General features: G+C 54.1%; 1 protein-coding gene across 3 annotated transcripts in view; it reads left to right on the forward strand.

Moving 5' to 3' along the window:
- elmo3 (engulfment and cell motility 3) overlaps nucleotides 1–20,975 on the forward strand; it is a 133,382-nt gene that overhangs the window by 70,034 nt on the left and 42,373 nt on the right. For all 3 annotated transcript variants that reach the window (XM_070897769.1, XM_070897768.1, XM_070897770.1), the window contains 7 exons: nucleotides 2,837–2,915; nucleotides 3,957–4,007; nucleotides 4,569–4,691; nucleotides 10,532–10,663; nucleotides 11,942–12,046; nucleotides 13,873–13,981; nucleotides 15,434–15,570. In XM_070897769.1, the coding sequence (XP_070753870.1) occupies nucleotides 2,837–2,915; nucleotides 3,957–4,007; nucleotides 4,569–4,691; nucleotides 10,532–10,663; nucleotides 11,942–12,046; nucleotides 13,873–13,981; nucleotides 15,434–15,570 (736 nt within the window). The remainder of the gene's footprint in view (nucleotides 1–2,836; nucleotides 2,916–3,956; nucleotides 4,008–4,568; nucleotides 4,692–10,531; nucleotides 10,664–11,941; nucleotides 12,047–13,872; nucleotides 13,982–15,433; nucleotides 15,571–20,975) is intronic.

Genomic DNA, 20,975 nt, shown 5'->3' on the forward strand with positions numbered 1-20,975 from the left:
GCAGTACTCCAGGTGTGGCCTCACAAACACCCTGTACGGTTGTGGTGCACAATCCCGTTTTGGAGGTGACCATCCAGATGCTTTGAGAGAGGTAAAGGCTGGTGAGCAAGGGTCTGCTGTTGACCTGTTGCTATAAGCCTGGGAACACGCAGTGCCTGCACACGCCTTGCCTTCACGCGTATTTAGGCCTGTTCATGTAGGCTTGCGGCCTTGCACAGCCTGTTTTTCCCCCCCAAAGTTCCTCCCCCAACCAAAGCAATAGATGGCTGCCCTCATCCCATCATTTTCCAAAGTGCTTTCGGGGCTGTCTGATAATGACTCCGAATTACTGCTTTGTGCCGTAAAATGGCCACCAACTGAACCGGGGTGGCTCTGCGGTCGCCAGTTGTGTTCATGGGGTCGAAGGTCACTCCATTGGCTCCGCAACTTGGTGAACCCTTCCCTTTTTTTGCTGAGTTGATTAGTATTATGGGATGGTCCTGATTCTTGCAGCACTCACATGGTGTTTTCTCTAGTTGTCCATGCTGTGCCTGATTTTTTATCCCTTTGGCGATTGCGTGCAGTTTATTTGGACGTTGGCCAGCACATAGCATACCAGCTCAGAGGCTGTGTATCCTTCTATCCCCTTGTCCTTTCTGAATCCTTGCCCCCCGCCCCGCAGTGAGGCAGTGAAGATCAGGAGTGCTCGGGGCCATTTAAATCCAAGGTTACGCAACTGATCCACAACCACTCCTGTCCCACAGCAAACATCAAGGACCAACGCTCTGACTTGCTCCCAGTTCCCAGCCTGAGCCGTGCTGAGCAAGGGGGCTCCCGCTGGGGGCTGTCGTATCTCCAAGCAAATCTACGGCCAGCGGTATACCCAGGGATCTGGAACACTCCTCCCCAAAGGCCGTGGCTCCTGGGGGGGCAGTTGAAACTTTCAAGACTGAGATCGATGGATTTTTGTTGGGTATCGAGGGATATGGCTTAGCCTCAAGCAATGGTTTAAGCTCCGACTCGCCATGAGCAATGCCACGAGAGACCCGTTGGTATATTTACAGCACAGAAACCGGCCATTTGGCCCGGCAGGTCGGCGCCGGTGTTTATGTTCCACAAGAGCCTCCTCCCGCCCGATTTCATCCAACATTATCACCATATCCTGCCATTCCTTTCTTTCTCATTCTTATCTAGCTTCCCTTAAATGTATATATGCTGTTCGCCTCAACCACTCCATGAGGCAGCGAGTTCCACATTCTTATCACTATTTATAGTGTGCAAAGTTTTCCCTCTGGGTGGTGATGTGGGGTATCTGCTCTGTGAGTAATGATGTGGAGTATCTGCTCTGTGGGCGGTGATGTGGGGTATCTGCTCTGTGGGCGGTGATGTGGGGTATCTGCTCTGTGGGTGGTGATGTGGGGTATCTGCTCTGTGGGCGGTGATGTGGGGTATCTGCTCTGTGGGCGGTGATGTGGGGTATCTGCTCTGTGGGCGGTGATGTGGGGTATCTGCTCTGTGGGCGGTGATGTGGGGTATCTGCTCTGTGGGCGGTGATGTGGGGTATCTGCTCTGTGGGCGGTGATGTGGGGTATCTGCTCTGTGGGCGGTGATGTGGGTATCTGCTCTGTGGGCGGTGATGTGGGGTATCTGCTCTGTGGGCGGTGATGTGGGGTATCTGCTCTGTGGGTGGTGATGTGGGGTATCTGCTCTGTGGGCGGTGATGTGGGGTATCTGCTCTGTGGGCGGTGATGTGGGGTATCTGCTCTGTGGGTGGTGATGTGGGGTATCTGCTCTGTGGGTGGTGATGTGGGGTATCTGCTCTGTGGGTGGTGATGTGGGGTATCTGCTCTGTGGGCAGTGATGGAGAGGTTGTTTCCACTGGTCGGGGAGACTAGAACTAGGGGGCACAGCCTCAAAATACGGGGGAGACAATTTAAAACCGAGTTGAGAAGGAATTTCTTCTCCCAGAGCGTTGTGAATCTGTGGAATTCTCTGCCCAAGGAAGCAGTTGAGGCTAGCTCATTGAATGTATTCAAATCACAAATAGATAGATTTTTAACCAATAAGGGAATTAAGGGTTATGGGGAGCGGGCAGGTAAGTGGAGCTGAGTCCACGGCCAGATCAGCCATGATCTTTTTGAGTGGCAGAGCAGGCTTGAGGGGCTAGATGGCCTACTCCTGTTCCTAATTCTTATGTTCTTATCTGCTCTGTGGGCGGTGATGTGGGGTATCTACTCTGTGGGTGGTGACATGAGGTATGTGCTCTGTGGGTGGTGACGTGGGGTATCTGCTCTGTGGGTGGTGACGTGGGGTATCTGCTCTGTGGGTGGTGATGTGGGGTATCTGCTCTGTGGGTGGTGATGTGGGGTATCTGTCCTTTGGGTGTGATGTGGGGTATCTGCTCTGTGGGTGGTGACATGGGGTATCTGCTCTGTGGGTGGTGACGTGGGGTATCTGCTCTGTGGGTGGTGACGTGGGGTATCTGCTCTGTGGGTGGTGACGTGGGGTATCTGCTCTGTGGGTGGTGATGTGGGGTATCTGCTCTGTGGGTGGTGACGTGGGGTATCTGCTCTGTGGGTGGTGACGTGGGGTATCTGCTCTGTGGGTGGTGACGTGGGGTATCTGCTCTGTGGGTGGTGACGTGGGGTATCTGCTCTGTGGGTGGTGACGTGGGGTATCTGCTCTGTGGGTGGTGACGTGGGGTATCTGCTCTGTGGGTGGTGACGTGGGGTATCTGCTCTGTGGGTGGTGACGTGGGGTATCTGCTCTGTGGGTGGTGATGTGGGGTATCTGTCCTTTGGGTGTGATGTGGGGTATCTGCTCTGTGGGTGATTCCTGCCTTTTCTTTTCTTTGCAGGACAAACCAAATGATCCAGACTAAAGCCATGGCGCTGATAATCGCCCTGCTACTCAGTTCCAAGGAGGACGAGAGGAAGGTAATCCTTCAACCTCCAATGTTAGTGAGGGCCGCTGCTAACTCGGCACAAACACTCACCACATTTAAAAAGTACTTGGATGTGCATTTGAAGTGCCGTAACCTACAGGGCTACTGACCAAGAGCTGGAAAGTGGGATTAGGCTGGGTAGCTCTTTGTCGGCCAGCGCTGTAAATTGCTATGATTCTAACTGGGCACATCGTTTCTCTCAATCTCCAGGGCACAAATCCGCTTGCAATTCAGCACAACCTGGCACTACATTGTCAGGGAGCCCACTTGAGTGGCTGGTGTTATCAGTCGAAATGTTACAGCGCTTCAGGACGGGCACTCTTGTGGGTTTGGGGGATAGGCACGTTGATGGAGAGAGTAGGGAGAGCCTTTCTCTGTGTCTCACCATGCAATACCTTGACTTCCTTCTGAAAAATGCTGTCTTCTGTCAGCATTGAAGTGTGATGTGTACATTCGGTGCCACAGCAGACACAAGGAGCCTGTACACCAACAATTCCTCACTTCCTCAGCATCCAGCAGTTGCGTGTATCCTTAAACCTCATGGGGTGGCTCCTCCAATGGCTCCATTTGGTGTGGTGCTGATTGATCCAGACCGGGAAAGTTGCAGGTCCAATTCTTACTGCTGGACAGTCCTATCAGAAGGGGTGAGTTATTGGACAGTCCTGTTTTTCTTGGGATTGGTGGGGGGGGGGATGTATGTGTGTGTGTGTATGTCAGCAGGATCAGTCTGGCTCTGATGTCCCACATGGTCAGATGGCCCTTTGTGTGAGATAGAGGAGAGCTGACATGGGCTGTGGAACTGTGTCCCAACAAGAGGCTGGAGACGGAGGGTATAAGTCTGGGAGAGGAGAAGTTGGAACAACTTGAAGTGAATACATTCATTTGGAATTTATCAATTATCCTTATATTTTAATTCTGTCAAATTGTGCAGATAAGCCCCATTCTCATTCAGCAACCTACCCCCCCATGTATTGTCAAGTGTCTCTTCCTGGGCATCTTCAAAGCTTGTGTTATTTTTTTTCCTCTCTATTAGGAAACAATGGAGTTCCTCAATAAAAGAAACCTCAGGCAGTACATTTTCAAGGTAAGGCGCGCACACACTCAGCACTGTAACTGGACAGTACTTCAGAGGGGACGTGGGATTGCATGGTCCTATCAGAGGGGACGTGGGATTGGATGGTCCTATCAGAGGGGACGTGGGATTGGATGGTCCTATCAGAATGGATCTCCTGCCACTTTCTTTGGGCTTGCCTCAGACAATATACTGTTAGGAAACACTGCGTATTAAGGAAGTGGATAAACACCTGTTAAAGAACACCATATAAATGAGAATGTGCTGTGGACATTGAGCAGGAATGGGTTAATTAATCTGGTGGTTTAAGCAGACAGGTTAAACTGGGAGTACTGCCTTACAAGTTTGAGGTGGCTCTCCGTATTCTATCTGTGATTTTAACGGTGCCCTCTCTCTTGTCATCTGGAAACTGGGATGGGCATTGCATTGTATTGGAGAGTAACACTGAAGGCCAGAATTGCTGTTTGTGTGAATGGCCGAGCCCACAATGCCCCGGTGACGATGCTGGTTGTGGTGTGCTGGACGTCCGGCTTTACTCCAGCACTGATCTGATGTTTCTTGTGTTTCTGATAGAACATTATCCTGAGCTCTGCTACAATGAGGGATGAGATGGCTCACTACTTGTACGTTCTACAGTCCATTTCCCTCAACCTCCTCGAGCCCAGGATGAAGATTGCCATGGACCCTTATAACCAGGTACTCCTGTAACCCCTGGGGATTAGCAAACAGGCATTGGAGCTGGACACCTGTTAGTCATGGTAGGGGTGGCTGCAGGGGACAAAATAGCATTTTACCGCACAGAAACAGGCCATTCGGCCCAGTGGGTCTGTGCCGGTGTGTATGCACCATAGGAGCGTCCTCCCCCACTACTCCATCTAACTCCATCAACACACCCTTCTAGTCCTTTCCCCCTCATGTATACCTCGAGCTTCCCCTTAAATGTATCTATACTATTCGCCTCAACCACTCCCTGTGGCAGCGAGTTCCACATTCTCACCACTCTCTGGGTGAAGAAGTTTCTCCTGCATTCCTCGTTGGATTTATTAGTGACTACTTTATATTATTGTCCCTAGTTTTGGACTCCCCACTAGTGGAAACATCGTCGCTGCATCTGCTCTATCGACCCCCTTCGTAACTTTAAATACCGTTTGTAGCAGCAACTCGGCTCTTGAGCATTTGAGGACGCATTTAACATTATCATTTCAAAATGTGTGTTACTTTGGAGAAGACAAGTGATTTGGGAGAAAAGATTGCCCCATGGGGAGTCCCAGAGGACCATTCTGAGAGGCCTCGGCCTTCCCAGACTAGCTGCCGCTGCAGCCTGATCCTCGAGTTCCACAAAGGTGAGCAAATGACCACCCCCGAGAGCTCCCTCCACCTTCCACAAAATGTTGGCTGCTTTCCCAAATCAATCACACCCCTGGCAAAAAAATGGAGCAAGGAGGGGAGCTTTATTTATGCAGCGAGTTGTTGTGATCGGGAACGCGCTGCCTGAAAGGGCGGTGGGAGCAGATTCAATAGTAACTTTCGAAAGCGAATTGGATAAATAAAAGAAAAGACATGCATTTATATAGCGCCTTTCACGACCACCGGACGTCTCAAAGCACTTTACAGCCAGTGACATACTTTTGGAGTGTAATCACTATTGTAATGTAGGAAACGCGGCGGATAATTTGCGCACAAGCAAGCTCCTACAAACAGCCATGTGATAATGACCAGACAATCTGTTTTTGTTATGTTGATTGAGGGATAAATATTGGCCAGGACACTGGGGATAACTCCCCTGCTCTTCTTCGAAAGAGTGCCATGGAATCTTTTAGATCACCTGAGAGAGCAGACGGGGCCTCGGTTTAACGTCTCATCCGAACGACGGCACCTCCGACAGTGCAGCACTCCCTCAACACTTGCAGGGCTATGGTGAAAGAGCAGGGGAGTGAGTGTAATGGGCATGATGGGCCGAATGACGATTTCCTGTGCTGTAAGATTCTATGACACTACACACCCCAAAAAGGACCTGCTCAATTAAATAATCTAAAGCTGACCGAGTCCCCCAGGTGCAGGACAGGCACTGGGAGCTGCTGAGTGACAGGTCAGACAGCCACTCACACTGACACGCATGGCTTTGGGTTAAGGCTGCACCAGTTGAAAGCCATGATGTCCCATGATGATTGGCAGAGAGCCCCCTACTTGATGCAATTCTTAATGTTGCGACCTAGCTCCTAAAATAGGAGGTGGGTGGGGTGGTTTGACCCATCCACCTCCATGGCACGAACCTGGTATTGCAGTACTTCTAGGAACGGTGCAGTGGCTCTCGGCCTTTTGGCTAAGAGCATTGGCGCAGAGTGATCCTTGATGTGTGCAAGGTGACCTCTGGCGTTTGTGATTTGACAAAGAATTGGAAAGATTGGCAACGAATATTTAAAAAATTCTTAATGTTGCGACCTAGCTCCTACCCTCAGCCTATCGGCTTATTATTCGAAATCCCACCTCAGATACGCACATCCTGTCCACAAACCTTACTGCGACTTGTCACGGACTTTGGGCCCCAGTCAAATTCAGCTGCCACAATGTAGTTGCAGGCTTTGGCCACTCGATGGCTCCGTTGTGGGAGTGTCTGTAGTCAGTCTCCCTAATCCCCGTGCCATCTTCTGTATACTGTATAGAAAAGATCTACTGACCATGTGCAATTTCATAGAATCATACAGTGCAGAAGAACAGTGCAGCCCATTGTGCCTGTGCCAGTTCTTTGAAAGAGCTATGCAATTAGTCCCAACTTGTACTTCCATCTTCAAACACCACATGGGACTGGATTTCAGTTTTGGGGCGGTAATGGTGGTAAGTTTGCGCCCAGGAACAGTTTGTGCCTCAGTCAGCAAAATTGGGCAGCTGGGCCCTGAGTGTGGGGCTAAGGGCGGTGTTACCTCTCGGGGCGCTAGGCAGGCTGAGCAAGCGCAAATCCCAAACTAAACGTCCAGCCTGGGAGCGCTCTGAGAGAGGGGCCTGGCGATGCAAAATAAACCCTGAAATAAAAACACAAAAAACATTCCCAATAAATAACTCACACCATCACTGCACAAATCGCAAAAAAATAAATAACACTTCCCTCACACAGGCAGTCCCAGCACGGCGCTCTACGGAGCGCTATGGTTCGGGCGGGAGCTACAAATCGAGCCGGTGTCACAACCAGGGGCATTGCACACCGGCTCGCCTCTTCTGGGCGGTAATACTCCGCGCCCCGCCGAAACCGGCACCGAAAACCCCGGGGGGGGAGACGCTGGAAGCTGTCCGCACACCCGGAAGTGTTCTTCACCACCATTGCCGCCCCTTGGGGGTGAAAACAGAGGCAGCAACATGCCGAAAATCCAGCCCACATTTGTATGTACGCCCCCAGCTCGCTCTGTTCCTGCACCCCCATTAACATTGTACCATATAGTTTATATTGCCTCCCCTCATTCTTCCTACCAAAATGCATCATTTCACATTGATCTGCATTAAATAGAATCTGCCACATGTTTGCCCATTTCCCCAGTCTCTGTCCTCCTGAAGTCTATTATTCTCCCCCTCACTGTGTACTGCTTTGCCAAGTTCTGTGTCATCTGCAAACTATGAAATTGTGCCACAAGTCCAACTCATTAATATGCATCAACGCCTGGGGACACTGCTGTATACTCGTGTCAACCGTAACTCAGTGGCTAGCACCCTCGCCTCTGGGTCAGAAGGTTGTGGGTTCGAGTCCCACTCCAGGAACTTGAGCACATAAATCTAGGCTGACACTCCAGTGCAGTGCTGAGGGAGCGCTGCATTGACGGAGGTGCCGTCTTTCGGATGAGACGTTAAACCGAGGCCCCGTCTGCTCTCTCGGGTGAATGTAAAAGATCCCATGCCACTATTTCGAAGAAGGGCAGGGGAGTTATTCCCCGTGTCCTGGCCAATATTTATCCCTCATCATCATCATCATCATCATAGGCAGTCCCTCGTAATCGAGGAAGACTTGCTTCCACTCTTAAAATGAGTTCTTTGGTGACTGAACAGTCCAATATGAGAACCACGGTCCATGTCACGGGTAGAACAGATAGTTGAGGGAAGGGTTGGGTGGGACTGGTTTGCCGCACGCACTTTCCGCTGCCTGCGCTTGATATCTGCATGCTCTCGGCGATGAAACTCGAGGTGCTCAGCGCCCTCCCGGATACACTTCCTCCACTTAGGGCGGTCTTTGGCCAGGAACTCCCAGGTGTCAGTGGGGATGTTGCACTTTATCAGGGAGGCTTTGAGGGTGTCTTTGTAACGTTTCCGCTGCCCACCTTTGGCTCGTTTGCCGTGAAGGAGTTCCGAGTAGAGCACTTGCTTTGGGAGTCTCATGTCTGGCATGCGAACAATGTGGCCTGCCCAGCGGAGCTGATCAAGTGTGGTCAGTGCTTCAATGCTGGGGATGTTGGCCTGGTCGAGGACACCAATGTTGGTGCATCTGTCCTCCCAGGGGATTTGCAGGATCTTGCGGAGACATCATTGGTGATATATCTCCAACGATTTGAGGTGTCTACTGTACATGGTCCATGTCTCTGAGCCATACAGGAGGGCGGGTATTACTACAGCCCTGTCGACCATGAGCTTGGTGGCAGATTTGAGGGCCTGGTCTTCAAACACTCTTTTCCTCAGGCAGCCGAAGGCTGCACTGGCGCACTGGAGGCGGTGTTGAATCTCATCGTCAATGTCTGCTCTTGTTGATAGGAGGCTCCCGAGGTATGGGAAATGGTCCACGTTGTCCAGGGCCGTGCCATGGATCTTGATGACTGGGCGGCAGTACTGTGTGGCAAGGACAGGCTGGTGGAGGACAGCACAGCACTGCCCCCCAGACATTATCCCTCCAGACATTATCCCTCAATCAACATGACAAAAACGGATTATCTGGTTATTATCACATTGCTGTTTGTGGGAGTTTGCTGTTCGCAAGTTGGCTGCCACGTTTCCCAGATTACAACAGTGACTACACTCCAAAAGTACTTCATTGGCTGTAAAGCGCTTTGAGACGTCCAGTGTTCATGAAAGGCGCTATATAAATGCAAGTCTGTCTTTAATTTATTTTTTCCCTCCAGTTTGGAAAAACAACCATTCACCACTTTCTCTGCTTTCTGTCTTGCCGCCAATACCATATCCACGCTGCCACTATCCTTTAATCCCATGGGCTTCGATGATTCTGTAACTTTATGATACCTCTGGCCCACTGCTTGCTGGGCTCAGCTGGCTTGCCCAGTTCAATTTTAATGGGATGTGCCAATTCAGCGGGGTTGTGGACTGGATTGGCGTGCAGCTGACAGATGGCCAATGAAAGTCTCGCTCACAGTGGACTGTTCCAGGTCTCCAGTGTTTGGACAGCGTCAGTCCAGATCGGAAATACAGGAATGTCTTTGTGCTCAGTCACAGCGTGTGGGACTGGAAACAGTCTGTTAATAGTAATGTTTGTAATTCAATGCAAAGGCCCTGGGTTGATTAAACAAGTAACACTTTAAATAACAACAACTTGTATCTATATAGCACCTTTAATGTAGTGAAATGCCCCAAGGCGCTTCACGGGAATATTATGAGACGAATAAATTTGACACCAAGCCGCATAAGGAGAAATTCGGGCAGGTGACCAAAAGCTGGGTCAGAGAGTTAGGTTTTAAGGAACGTCTTGAAGGAGGAAAGAGAGGTAGAGAGGTTTAGGGAGGGACTTCCAGAGCTTGGGGCCTAGGCAACAGAAGGCACGGCCACCAATGGTGGAGCGATTCTAATCAGGGATGCTCAAGAGGGCAGAATTAGAGGAGCGCAGACATCTCGGGGTGGGGGTGGGGGGGGGGGGTTGTGAGGCTGGAGGTGATTACTGAGATAGGGAGGGGCGAGGTTATGGAGGGATTTGTAAACAAGGATGAGAATTTTGAAATCGAGGTTTTGCTTATATAGTGAGATATTCATCATACCAACCAGTCTCGGCTGGATTTGAACCCATGTCTGAAAAGTTGAAAAACCAGTTCCACTACCCAGCCCCCAGATTGGAATTTTGAAAGCAAAATTGTGTGACCCATGGAATCTCCCTCTCCTCACCTTCCCGCTCCCTTCCTGCATTCAGTGGGCTCCTAAAGACCCTTCGACCATCCTAACCTTGCTTTTCCGTTTCCCCCCCTCCTGCTCTGGATCTGCTCTGTAGTCTCTCCGCCATACTGCCCTGCAAAATCATTACAGCAACAACTCGCGTTTCTTCAGCCTTCCTCGTGTGGTTACTGAGCAAACCATTTCCATCGGACATCTTCAGTACCATTGCCCTGTAATGGCCACAAGCACCCAATCCTACTCTGTCTGGTTCCCGATAATTCACACTGATGTGCAAACCTCTCGGCCAACGTGAATTATTGTCTGTCTGTCTTGCTCACTCCCTCCCCACCACCCCCTCCCCTAACCCCCACCTCCACCAGTCCTAACATTACTAATCACCTGCAATTCTTTGCGGACCCATGTTTAATTGCCACTTTCTTCATAGTTTGCGTCTCCTTTCCCTTTAGGATCAGAGGGATATGGTACACAGCCTACGCCAGGCAGCCTTCGACTCTGACACCGACACCTCTGCCGGGAACGCGAACACAGACCGACGAAAATCTTTATGCGCCAGAGAGTTCCGGAGGCTCGGCTTCCCCGTGAGTTCGAGAGGCTCTTTGCTCCTGGTAGGGGAGCTCGTGTTGTCCGAGGGTTGTTGTCTAAACGGGCCACTTCTGCCGGATTCAGAAGACGGACAATTTGAACACTTTTCTTAGAAACTGAGTCTCTGGCCTAGTTTGCTCTTGTCAGCAAATCCTTGCGACATTGTGTCCCCCAGCCCATTCCTCCCAAGCACAGGAGAACGGTGTCCGTTTCCTCTCTGGTCTACATTCTAGCCGCAGTTTGTCCTCTGCTTCTCTCATTAAATGCTGAGGCCCACAAATGGGCGGCAGTCATGTCCGAGCCAGAATAAACTGCTGGAAGGAGAAACAATGGTATCAATTCATCCCCAAATCCACCTTCTCCACAGCAGATTAAAAATACTTGGCCATTTTGTTTGAATAACTATTTTCCAAGTTGTATAATCAGTGGAAGATATTTTTTGTTGAAATCTGCTAAGGCATTTGGTGCTATATTAATATTTTTACATTAGTACTTCACAGTAGGACTTGAAATGGTATTGAATGCAGTGCCAATGGTTCACACCATGACCTGTGACCCATGACCTGATTTATGTCTCTGGATGAGTGATTGTGTCATAGATAGGCTTTCAATACTGCTCATATCCTTCACTGGTCTCTTTAAGATGATGGCACCCTTTTAAGTACAAAGGAAATGGAATATACCTGATTAAGGCTCGTTCTCCCTGCCTTTCCCGCAAAGAGTTCTTTGCTCCGAAATACGCCATTACAGGCTCTATTCCTGGTGCAGGATGTGCTCACGCAAAATTACCAGCATTTGGCCTTTCTGTCCCTGTAGTTCTGGTCGATCACACATCCTTTCTCACTTCATGTATGCGATTGAAAGGTCCTGCTCCCCCAGCGTTTCATTCGCTAAGTGTGTGTGATACTGAGCCGTATAGAGCAAGAAACCTCCAGGTCCGGCCCCAGGCCTGTGCTGACCCCGGAAGGTAACAGCTCTTCCAGTAGGCCTCGGCCCGCCTGGGCGAGAGCAGGGCGGGTATTGGTCACGGTTCTCCGCCTCCTGAAGGCCGGCCACTGCCAATCCCTGCTGGAGAATGGCGCTGGGTGAGGGCAGGAGCCGCAAGGCCCCCTGCAGTCAAATAGCCTGCGTGGCACTGACTGCCCCAGGCTCGCTCCTGAGGAATGGGCGCCTGTGAACACCAATGGGATGGAGGCCATGTTAGAGGGGGAGGAGAAATGAATCGTGATGCAGCTAGCTCCCTGCCAGTAAACCTGTTGTCTTTCGCCCCCTAGAATAATGCCAATCCCTCATTAGACTTCAGCCGAACACCTCCTGGACTGCTGCCCCTGGATAACATGATCTACTTCTGCACACGCCACACCGATGCTTATAACCGGGTAGGTTGGCACCATCCCTACTGTGTTCCATCAGATAACAGCTTAACCCTTGCACTGCCGTTCAGTTTAGATTAGCTGCAGTCTGTTTCGATTTCCATTTGTGAGGGAACTTTTGCTTTAAAAATAGAGGATGGGGAGGGGGTGGGGTGGGTGGGTGGGGGGGTGGTGGATGTTGGTTGGGGGTTGCGGGGCTATGATTGCTCTGAGGAGGGGAGGTGCCTGGGGTCGTCGTGACGACAAGGAGTGCGAGTGACACGAATGATATCGCTGCGTGGAAACATCTTGCTTTACTGATTGACAGGAACGAGACTTTTCTACACTTTTGGGGGAAGACAACTGAACTGGGGAGGGGAGGGGGAGGGGTGCCGACCCAGTCCGCTCACGCCTGCCGCTGGGTGGGTGCACGCGGATGTTGGGAGGGAGCGCAGGAAGAATTCTCAGCGAGGCAGGGAATTGGGATAGGAGGGGTATGATGGGAAAATCAGAGGAGGAAAAGGATGTCAAAAGGATCTTCCCTCCCCATGTGAAATAAAAACACTCTTCGCTTCAAACACAAAGTTAACATGGTCGCAAACCCTCGCTGTATCTGGAAAATTCTTCATTTCAGATGCCATTGGAGGCCTGTAGATCCATGAGGACGCTCTCACTCCCTGCCCCTTCCTGCTTTGGTGCATAGCTCCAGGAATGTCCGCCAGGCCACACTGCCTTCTGACTGCTCTCGCTCTCGCTCTTCCACCCTCCACCCTCCACCCTCCACCCTCCACCCTCCACCCTCCACCCTCCACCCTCCACCCTCCACCCTCCACCCTCCACCCTCCACCCTCCACCCTCAATCCTCTCCGCTCTCGCTCCCCCCCCTCTCCGAGTTCAGCCAAGAGGCCAGTTGTTCAATGGGCTGCCCGGTGTGGTACTGAGGCATACAGAGTAGGGGTGAGGGGGCAGATTCCAGCCCCAGCTTGTTAGCTGTGGGAATGAACTGATTCCAGGCGAGCTGCTCCAATTGGCTCCAGTAGACAAAGGCTGTGGCTCTTGATGACGACCCAGTGATTCATAAGAACATAAGAAATAGGAGCAGATGTAGGCCATCTGGCCCCTCGAGCCTGCTCCGCCATTCAATAAGATCATATCTGATCCTGGACTCAGCTCCACTTCCCTGCCTGCTCCCCACAACCCTTTACTTCCTTATCACTCAAAAATCTGTCTATCTCCACCTTAAATATATTCAATGACCCAGCCTCCACAGCTCTCTGGGGCAGAGAATTCCATAGATTTACAACCCTCAGAGAAGAAATTTCTGCTCATCTCAGTTTTAAATGGGGGGCCCCTTATTCTGAGACTATGTCCCCTAGTTTTATTTTCCCCTAATGAGTGGCAATATCCTCTCTGCATCCACCTTATCGAGCCCCCTCATTATCTTATGTTTCAATAAGATCACCTCTCATTCTTCTGAACTCCAATGAGTAGAGGCCCAACCTACTCAACCTATCTTCATAAGCCAACCCCCTCATCTCCGGAATCAACCTAGTGAACCGTCTCTGAGCAGCCTCCAATGCAAGTATATCCTTCCTTAAATACGGAGACCAAAATTGCACGCAGTACTCCAGGTGTGGCCTCACCAATACCCTGTACAGCTATAGCAGAAAGGTGTGTGTGTGAGGGTGGGAGGAGGACAGCATTGGGTTCACCTGACATGTCGAGAATGGTCACCTGTGTCAGGTACTGCAATGAGGCCAATGTCCGTGGAGCCATCGCCCAATGCCTTCAGGAGAGGAGGAGAGAAAATCGGAAAGTCAGGGGAAAAAACCTCTCTCTTTCTCCTCCGGCAGTTCGTCCTGGAGAACAGCAGCCGTGAAGACAAGCACGAATGTCCTTTCGGTCGTGGAAGTATTCAGCTCACCATAATCCTCTGTGAGATCCTGAAGATCGGAGACCCACGTAAGTTTAACAAAGGCCCTGTGTTGCTGTCGGTTACAGTAAAAAGTTCAACTAGAGAGAGAAAGGAAGACAATTGATCCTTGGAACATGGGGGGAGTTTGATGCAGAATGTGACTGGTGCAGGTGAGGTTAGTCTTCGGGCTGGGCTGCTGACCTTCAGGACTTGGGGAAGTTTGATCTGAAGTTACCTTCGGTTGGTGCCTCCTCTGAGAAATTGAGATGGTTGGTGTTATGTATGCAATAAAGGTTCAAACTGAGGACTGCTTAACTAAGCAAGGTACAACCTTGGCTCTGCTTTATTTAGGCCCAAAGTGCCTGGCTCTCAAAAAGGCTGGCCTTTTATACCAGAGCAGCACCATGCGGCCTCCAACAGTGACACCATCTGGTGGCTGCAAACAGCATGTGCATACATGACAGTTGGCATGGCAACTATGGGAGGGTGTGGGTTTAATGGGCCTTTTCTTGTTATACGATTTCTTGTTTATTAGTTGAACCAATTGTTATGAGAAGCTTTCATCACGAGGAAATGGAGGGCAATGTATTTCCATCGCTAGACTAATGTGTTTGCTTAAAAGGAAAACCAGTTTTTTTAACTTTTGGTGAATGTCTGTGGTGTTTAGAAGAGGGTTTCAGTGCTGGGAATGGAACGTGTTCCACTTCTTTCACACCAAGAGTTAGCATCAAGCATGCCCAGCTCAGGAAATCAGGCACAGCTTGCGTTAGACACATAATAAAACTCCCCCTGCACTGCCTCACAGCGGGCCTTGAGACCAAATTTAGAAGCGTGTGACTTATCCACCACGTGACTTTTCCATTCCCCTTCCAGCCATCCCCGTTGTTAATTTTGTGGCGTTTAACAGTGAGCCCGGCCTTGTGCAGGACGCGCAAGCCGTTTTACACCAGCGTTTGTTTTAAGTTGGAATCGAGGAGATTGATGACCTTTGAGGCATTACTAACCCCCGCTCCCTGACCCGGACAGGAATGTCGTAGGCGCGAGTCTGTTGCTGAGATAAGGGAGCCAGCACACAATGCCAATCGTGTGAAATCCAAACTAAATGTGACCAACATCAAATGTTCCTCCCTGACTCCCAGCAGAGGGTGAAAACATTCAGCCCGAGCTGGGTTCAAACTCAAATCCTGGAGGGTAAAGGTCAAAATTTGAGGTGCCCCGTCAACACGTGGCGATGACTCATCACCTTGACAACTGCTGTCCGAAGCCACTACTATTGTGGGCTCGTCAACCAATCTTTCCCCTTTTACATCCTCCTTTGCTAAATGAATAGGACTCCGTGTAAGGGTGGTTTATTGGTTTGGATCGAATTGCTGACTCCTTGGCCAATATTGTCTCCATACAGTGTTCACAAGGGCCACAATTAATGCACTGTAACAAATGAGTTTTCAATGTCCATGATGTCGTTGCTTTCCCCAAACATCTCTCCTCCTCCTTGGCAGCTTCAGAGACAGGACAAGACTTCTATCCCATGTTCTTCGCCCAGGACAAGGTCTTTGAAGAGTTCTTCTGCACTTGCATCCAGTTGTTGAACAAGACGTGGAAAGAGATGCGAGCCACGCAGGAGGACTTCGACAAGGTAACGCCCCCAAATATACCTCAGGCAGACCTGGTGCACTTGTAAAGGGAAAGGTTTGCAGGGCGAGGGGGAAAGAGCAGGATTGGATAGCCCTTCCCAAGTGCCAGCACAGCCACGATGGGACAAATGGCTGTCTCCTTTGCTGTATGATCCTATGGTTGATGTGGTTCGTAGCAAGGAATGATCACAGCAAGGAGTGACTTCGAGCCAGTCTATCATACTAAAGGAACCTCATTCCACCAATAGTCCAGAACCAGACAGGTTCCATCCCGGATTACCGCACCAGAGGTCAGCAGACGAAACCCTGACTGACTTTCTTCCCACTGTCAGGTGCCCAGGGCTGCCCTGCCTAAGGCCAGGTGACTGCACACAGACTGGGGATCGGTCCCTGGAACCTTGTGACCCGCAGAGCACAGCACTGCACCGTGCTGTCACACACTGAGCTACTTGAAAAGTAACTTTGTTCCCTCCCATTAGCTTGGGCTCTCCAGCTCAGCTGATGCCCGCCCCAGAAATGGTGGCCCTACAGGCAGTGATGCTGTACTTAACCCATTAATGCTCTAGGTCAGATGTGGTCATGGTGACCAGGGTAACCTCAGCACACGTCGGCTACTGCCAAATACCTGCATCTTCCCGCCCCGTGAAGATGGACACGTGAAAAACATTCAGTGACGACAAATGTCCTCCCATTCTATCTACTTTTCACCTACTCCTATCTCTGCTATCTCCTCACCCCTCCCCTCCCTTCTCCTCACCTCTCCCCTCCCTTTTCCTCACCTGACCCCTTCCCTCCTCACTCTCCCTTCTGCTGCACTCCCCTTGTACCCCTCCCCCCCTCCGCTATTCCCTCCCCTCCTCTCCCCTCCCCGCCCCCACCCCTCCTTCCCTCCCCTCCTCTCCCCCCCCCCCCCCCCCAGTCCCTCCCCTCTCTTTCCCTCCCCTCCCCTCCCCTCCCCTCCCCTCCCCACCCCCCCCCCCCCCCGGTCCCTCTCCTCTCTTTCTCTCCCCCCCCTTCCCCTCCCACAGTCCCTCCCCCAGTCCCTCCCCTCCCCTCCCCCAGTCCCTCCCCTCCCCTCCCCCAGTCCCTCCCCTCCCCTCCCCCAGTCCCTCCCTTCCCCTCCCCTCCCCCAGTCCCTCCCCTCCCCTCCCCTCCCCCAGTCCCTCCCCTCCCCTCCCCAGTCCCTCCCCTCCCCTCCCCCAGTCCCTCCCCTCCCCTCCCCCAGTCCCTCCCCCTCCCCTCCCCCAGTCCCTCCCCTCCCCCTCCCCCAGTCCCTCCCCCCCCTCCCCAGTCCCTCCCCTCCCCTCCCCCAGTCCCTCCCCTCCCCTCCCCCAGTCCCTCCCCTCCCCTCCCCCAGTCCCTCCCCCTCCCCTCCCCCAGTCCCTCCCCTCCCCTCCCCCAGTCCCTCCCCTCCCCTCCCACCCCTCCCCCAGTCCCGACCCTCCCCTCCCCCTCCCCCAGTCCCTCCCCCCTCCCCCGTCCGACCCTCCCCCTCCCCCAGTCCCTCCCCGACCCTCCCTCCTCCCCCCAGTCCCACCCTCCCCTCCCCCAGTCCCTCCCCGACCCGACCCTCCCCCAGTCCCTCCCCGACCCGACCCTCCCCCAGTCCCTCCCCGACCCGACCCTCCCCCAGTCCCTCCCCGACCCGACCCTCCCCCAGTCCCTCCCCGACACGACCCTCCCCCAGTCCCTCCCCGACCCGACCCTCCCCCAGTCCCTCCCCGACCCGACCCTCCCCCAGTCCCTCCCCGACCCGACCCTCCCCCAGTCCCTCCCCGACCCGACCCTCCCCCAGTCCCTCCCCCAGTCCCTCCCCGACCCGACCCTCCCCCAGTCCCTCCCCGACCCGACCCTCCCCAGTCCCTCCCCGACCCGACCCTCCCCCAGTCTCTCCCCGACCCTCCCCCAGTCCCTCCCCCAGTCCCTCCCCGACCCTCCCCCAGTCCCTCCCCGACCCTCCCCCAGTCCCTCCCCGACCCTCCCCCAGTCCCTCCCCGACCCTCCCCCAGTCCCTCCCCGACCCTCCCCCAGTCCCTCCCCGACCCTCCCCCAGTCCCTCCCCGACCCTCCCCCAGTCCCTCCCCGACCCTCCCCCAGTCCCTCCCCGACCCTCCCCCAGTCCCTCCCCGACCCTCCCCCACGCTCTCCCCCCTCCCACGCTCTCCCCCCCCCTCCAACGCTCTCCCCCCCCCTCCCACGCTCTCCCCCCCCCTCCCACGCTCTTCCCCCCCCCTCCCACGCTCTTCCCCCCCCCCCACGCTCTTCCCCCCCCCTCCCACGCTCTTCCCCCCCCCTCCCACGCTCTTCCCCCCCCCTCCAACGCTCTCCCCCCCCCTCCAACGCTCTCCCCCCCCCTCCCACGCTCTCCCCCCCCCCTCCCACGCTCTTCCCCCCCCTCCCACGCTCTTCCCCCCCTCCCACGCTCTTCCCCCCCCCTCCCACGCTCTCCCCCCCCCTCCCACGCTCTCCCCCCCCTCCCACGCTCTTCCCCCCCCCCTCCCACGCTCTTCCCCCCCCCCCCACGCTCTTCCCTCCCTCCCTCCCCCCCCCTCCCACGCTCTTCCCCCCCCCCTCCCACGCTCTTCCCCCCCCCCTCCCACGCTCTTCCCCCCCCCTCCCACGCTCCCCCCCCCACCCACGCTCTTCCCCCCCCCTCCCACGCTCTTCCCCCCCCCCTCCCACGCTCTTCCCCCCCCCCTCCCACGCTCCCCCCCCTCCCACGCTCTCCCCCCCCCCTCCCACGCTCTTCCCCCCCCTCCCACGCTCTTCCCCCCCCCCCCACGCTCTTCCCCCCCCCTCCCACGCTCTTTCCCCCCCCCCTCCCACGCTCTTCCCTCCCTCCCTCCCCCCCCCCTCCCACGCTCTTCCCCCCCCCTCCCACGCTCTTCCCCCCCCCCTCCCACGCTCCCCCCCCCTCCCACGCTCTTCCCCCCCCCCCCACGCTCTTCCCCCCCCTCCCACGCTCTTCCCCCCCCCCCCACGCTCTTCCCCCCCCTCCCACGCTCTTCCCCCCCCCTCCCACGCTCTTCCCCCCCCCTCCCACGCTCTTCCCCCCCCCACGCTCTTCCCCCCCCTCCCACGCTCTTCCCCCCCCCTCCCACGCTCTTCCCCCCCCATCCCACGCTCTTCCCCCCCCCCTCCCACGCTCTTCCCCCCCCCTCCCACGCTCTTCCCCCCCATCCCACGCTCTTCCCCCCCCCTCCCACGCTCTTCCCCCCCCTCCCACGCTCTTCCCCCCCATCCCACGCTCTTCCCCCCCCCTCCCACGCTCTTCCCCCCCCCCATTCCACGCTCTTCCCTCCCTCCCTCCCCCCCCCTCCCACGCTCTTCCCCCCCCCTCCCACGCTCTTCCCTCCCTCCCTCCCCCCCCCTCCCACGCTCTTCCCCCCCCCTCCCACGCTCTTCCCTCCCTCCCTCCCCCCCCTCCCACGCTCTTCCCCCCCCCTCCCACGCTCTTCCCCCCCCTCCCACGCTCTTCCCCCCCCCCCCCCCTCTCTCCCCCTCGGTGCTGAGTCACTGTCCTGTGGTCACCCATCACCCTCTGGTACCTCACCCAAGAGCCTCTGCCCTTGAATTTGTCAACCTAGAGTATTTCCCAGCTATTCAACACGGGGGAATCATAACCGAGCCCAATCCCACTGATGCACGGGCATGTTTGTAACAGAGCTCACGGGGCAGCCACCAGCAGTGGGGACGTGGGGCCAAGCCTGCCCATATCACTGGGGTGAGATCAATAAATTCAGCACAGGCCGGGGATCAGCCTGAGACTGCCCTGTCTGTGCGGATCCGACACCCGCTGAATAGGCTTGGCTGAGCCAAGGGGAGATGTATGTCCTAATCCAGGCCCGACACGGGGAACCTACAATGCCCTTCACATTATCTCACCATGCTGCACATTTCCAACCAGGTTTTCTACTTTAAAAGTGTTCCTGTTCATTTGAACCAAAGATCACCTTTGAAAAAAGTTTTTGTTTTTCTGCTTGTAAACGCTGGACTTTATTGGCATAAAACCCTCGGGAATGGCTGACACAGGGCCCTGTGATCGAGGCTTGACTCCGGAGTGGTAAGCCCAGGCTTGATTGGAAAGCACCAGGCCCCATTGTACTCTGGATGTGCTTGTGTCAGCACAGCCTGTGTGTGTTGCCTGTCACAGCAGAGAAATTAATGAGCTGCTGCCCAGGAAGGGTTCATTTTATTTGCCCAACCTGCTCTGTCAGCCCACTTACTGAGGCGTGGAACAGCACGTGAGGTGACTTTTGGTTGCGGGCCCATACGTTTGGTAATGGAGGGGCAGCTTTTTTCCCCCTCGTGAAAGTTTGTGGGCTGCACTGGTTCTCCTCTTCAATTACTTCACTCAACAGCGGACGACAATCGATCTTTGACTCCCCTCAAGGGGCGATAAGGTAAGGAGAGAATCATCGCTGCCTTGGTGGCGGTAGTTAGCGACTTGCGCTAAAATGGAGCCGGGTCAGAGGTTACCGTTACCAAAACCACGGATGGCCATTTAAACCCCTTCAGTCTGACGGACCATGGGACGTGTTGGAACAGGGCGAAGAAAGACACAGAGAGGTCGATGGGAAATTAAGGCCAGCTTAGCATTCGCTTATGAGGCAACGGGCTTGGTGTTTAAAGCAGTATTTCCTTGCAGCTAGAATAAAAGAATAATTTATATAGCGCCTTTGATGACCACCGGTCGTCTCAAAGCACTTGGCAACCAATCAAGTAATTTTGGAGTGTTGTCACTGTTGTAATGCAAGAAACACGGCAGTCAATTTGAAACTGAATAGTCATCAGTTTCAATGTGGGTCTCTTCAACATTATTTACTATCACAGTTCCCAAGAGCTCCTCGAGTGAGACCAAAATCGAGGAATTAGACGGTGGGGAGTGGATTTTCATCTCCACCCTCCGAGGGGTAATTTCGCCCCCGTTACACGACCCGCTCCATCTTCGTTCCACGGGTCCCATAACGGGCTCGCCAGATTACCCCTGCTGCGGATCGCACTGGGGCTGCGATCCCCGGATTAGGCCCTCGCCGCACCCCTCAAACAAGGGGGGCTTTGCTGCTCCACAACTGCTGGGGATGTCGGGGGGTATCCTGCGGCATTGGGCACAGCTGACCATGTTGTTTTGCTGCCACGCTGGAGCTGTGTCTTTCGTCTGGGCCTGTCCCTTTCAGGATGCTGCACGTCTGGGAGACTGGTCCAGACACGTCCTGCAGCCAGGAAGCGTCTAATTTACTATTGGTGGACATGTCTCCAGGCTGGCAGCCGTTAACTCCGCTTCTGGTTATCTCCACAATCGTTAATGACCCGCGCTCTCCCTCTTTTTTGAACGCTTTTACGATTGAAGATCATTCAATTGATGTTTTCCACAAAGTGTGAAGTCTGGAGTTTGATTGGGGGCTCC

Source organism: Pristiophorus japonicus, chromosome 13 (genome assembly GCF_044704955.1).
Source record: "Pristiophorus japonicus isolate sPriJap1 chromosome 13, sPriJap1.hap1, whole genome shotgun sequence".
Classification (NCBI taxonomy): domain Eukaryota; kingdom Metazoa; phylum Chordata; class Chondrichthyes; family Pristiophoridae; genus Pristiophorus; species Pristiophorus japonicus.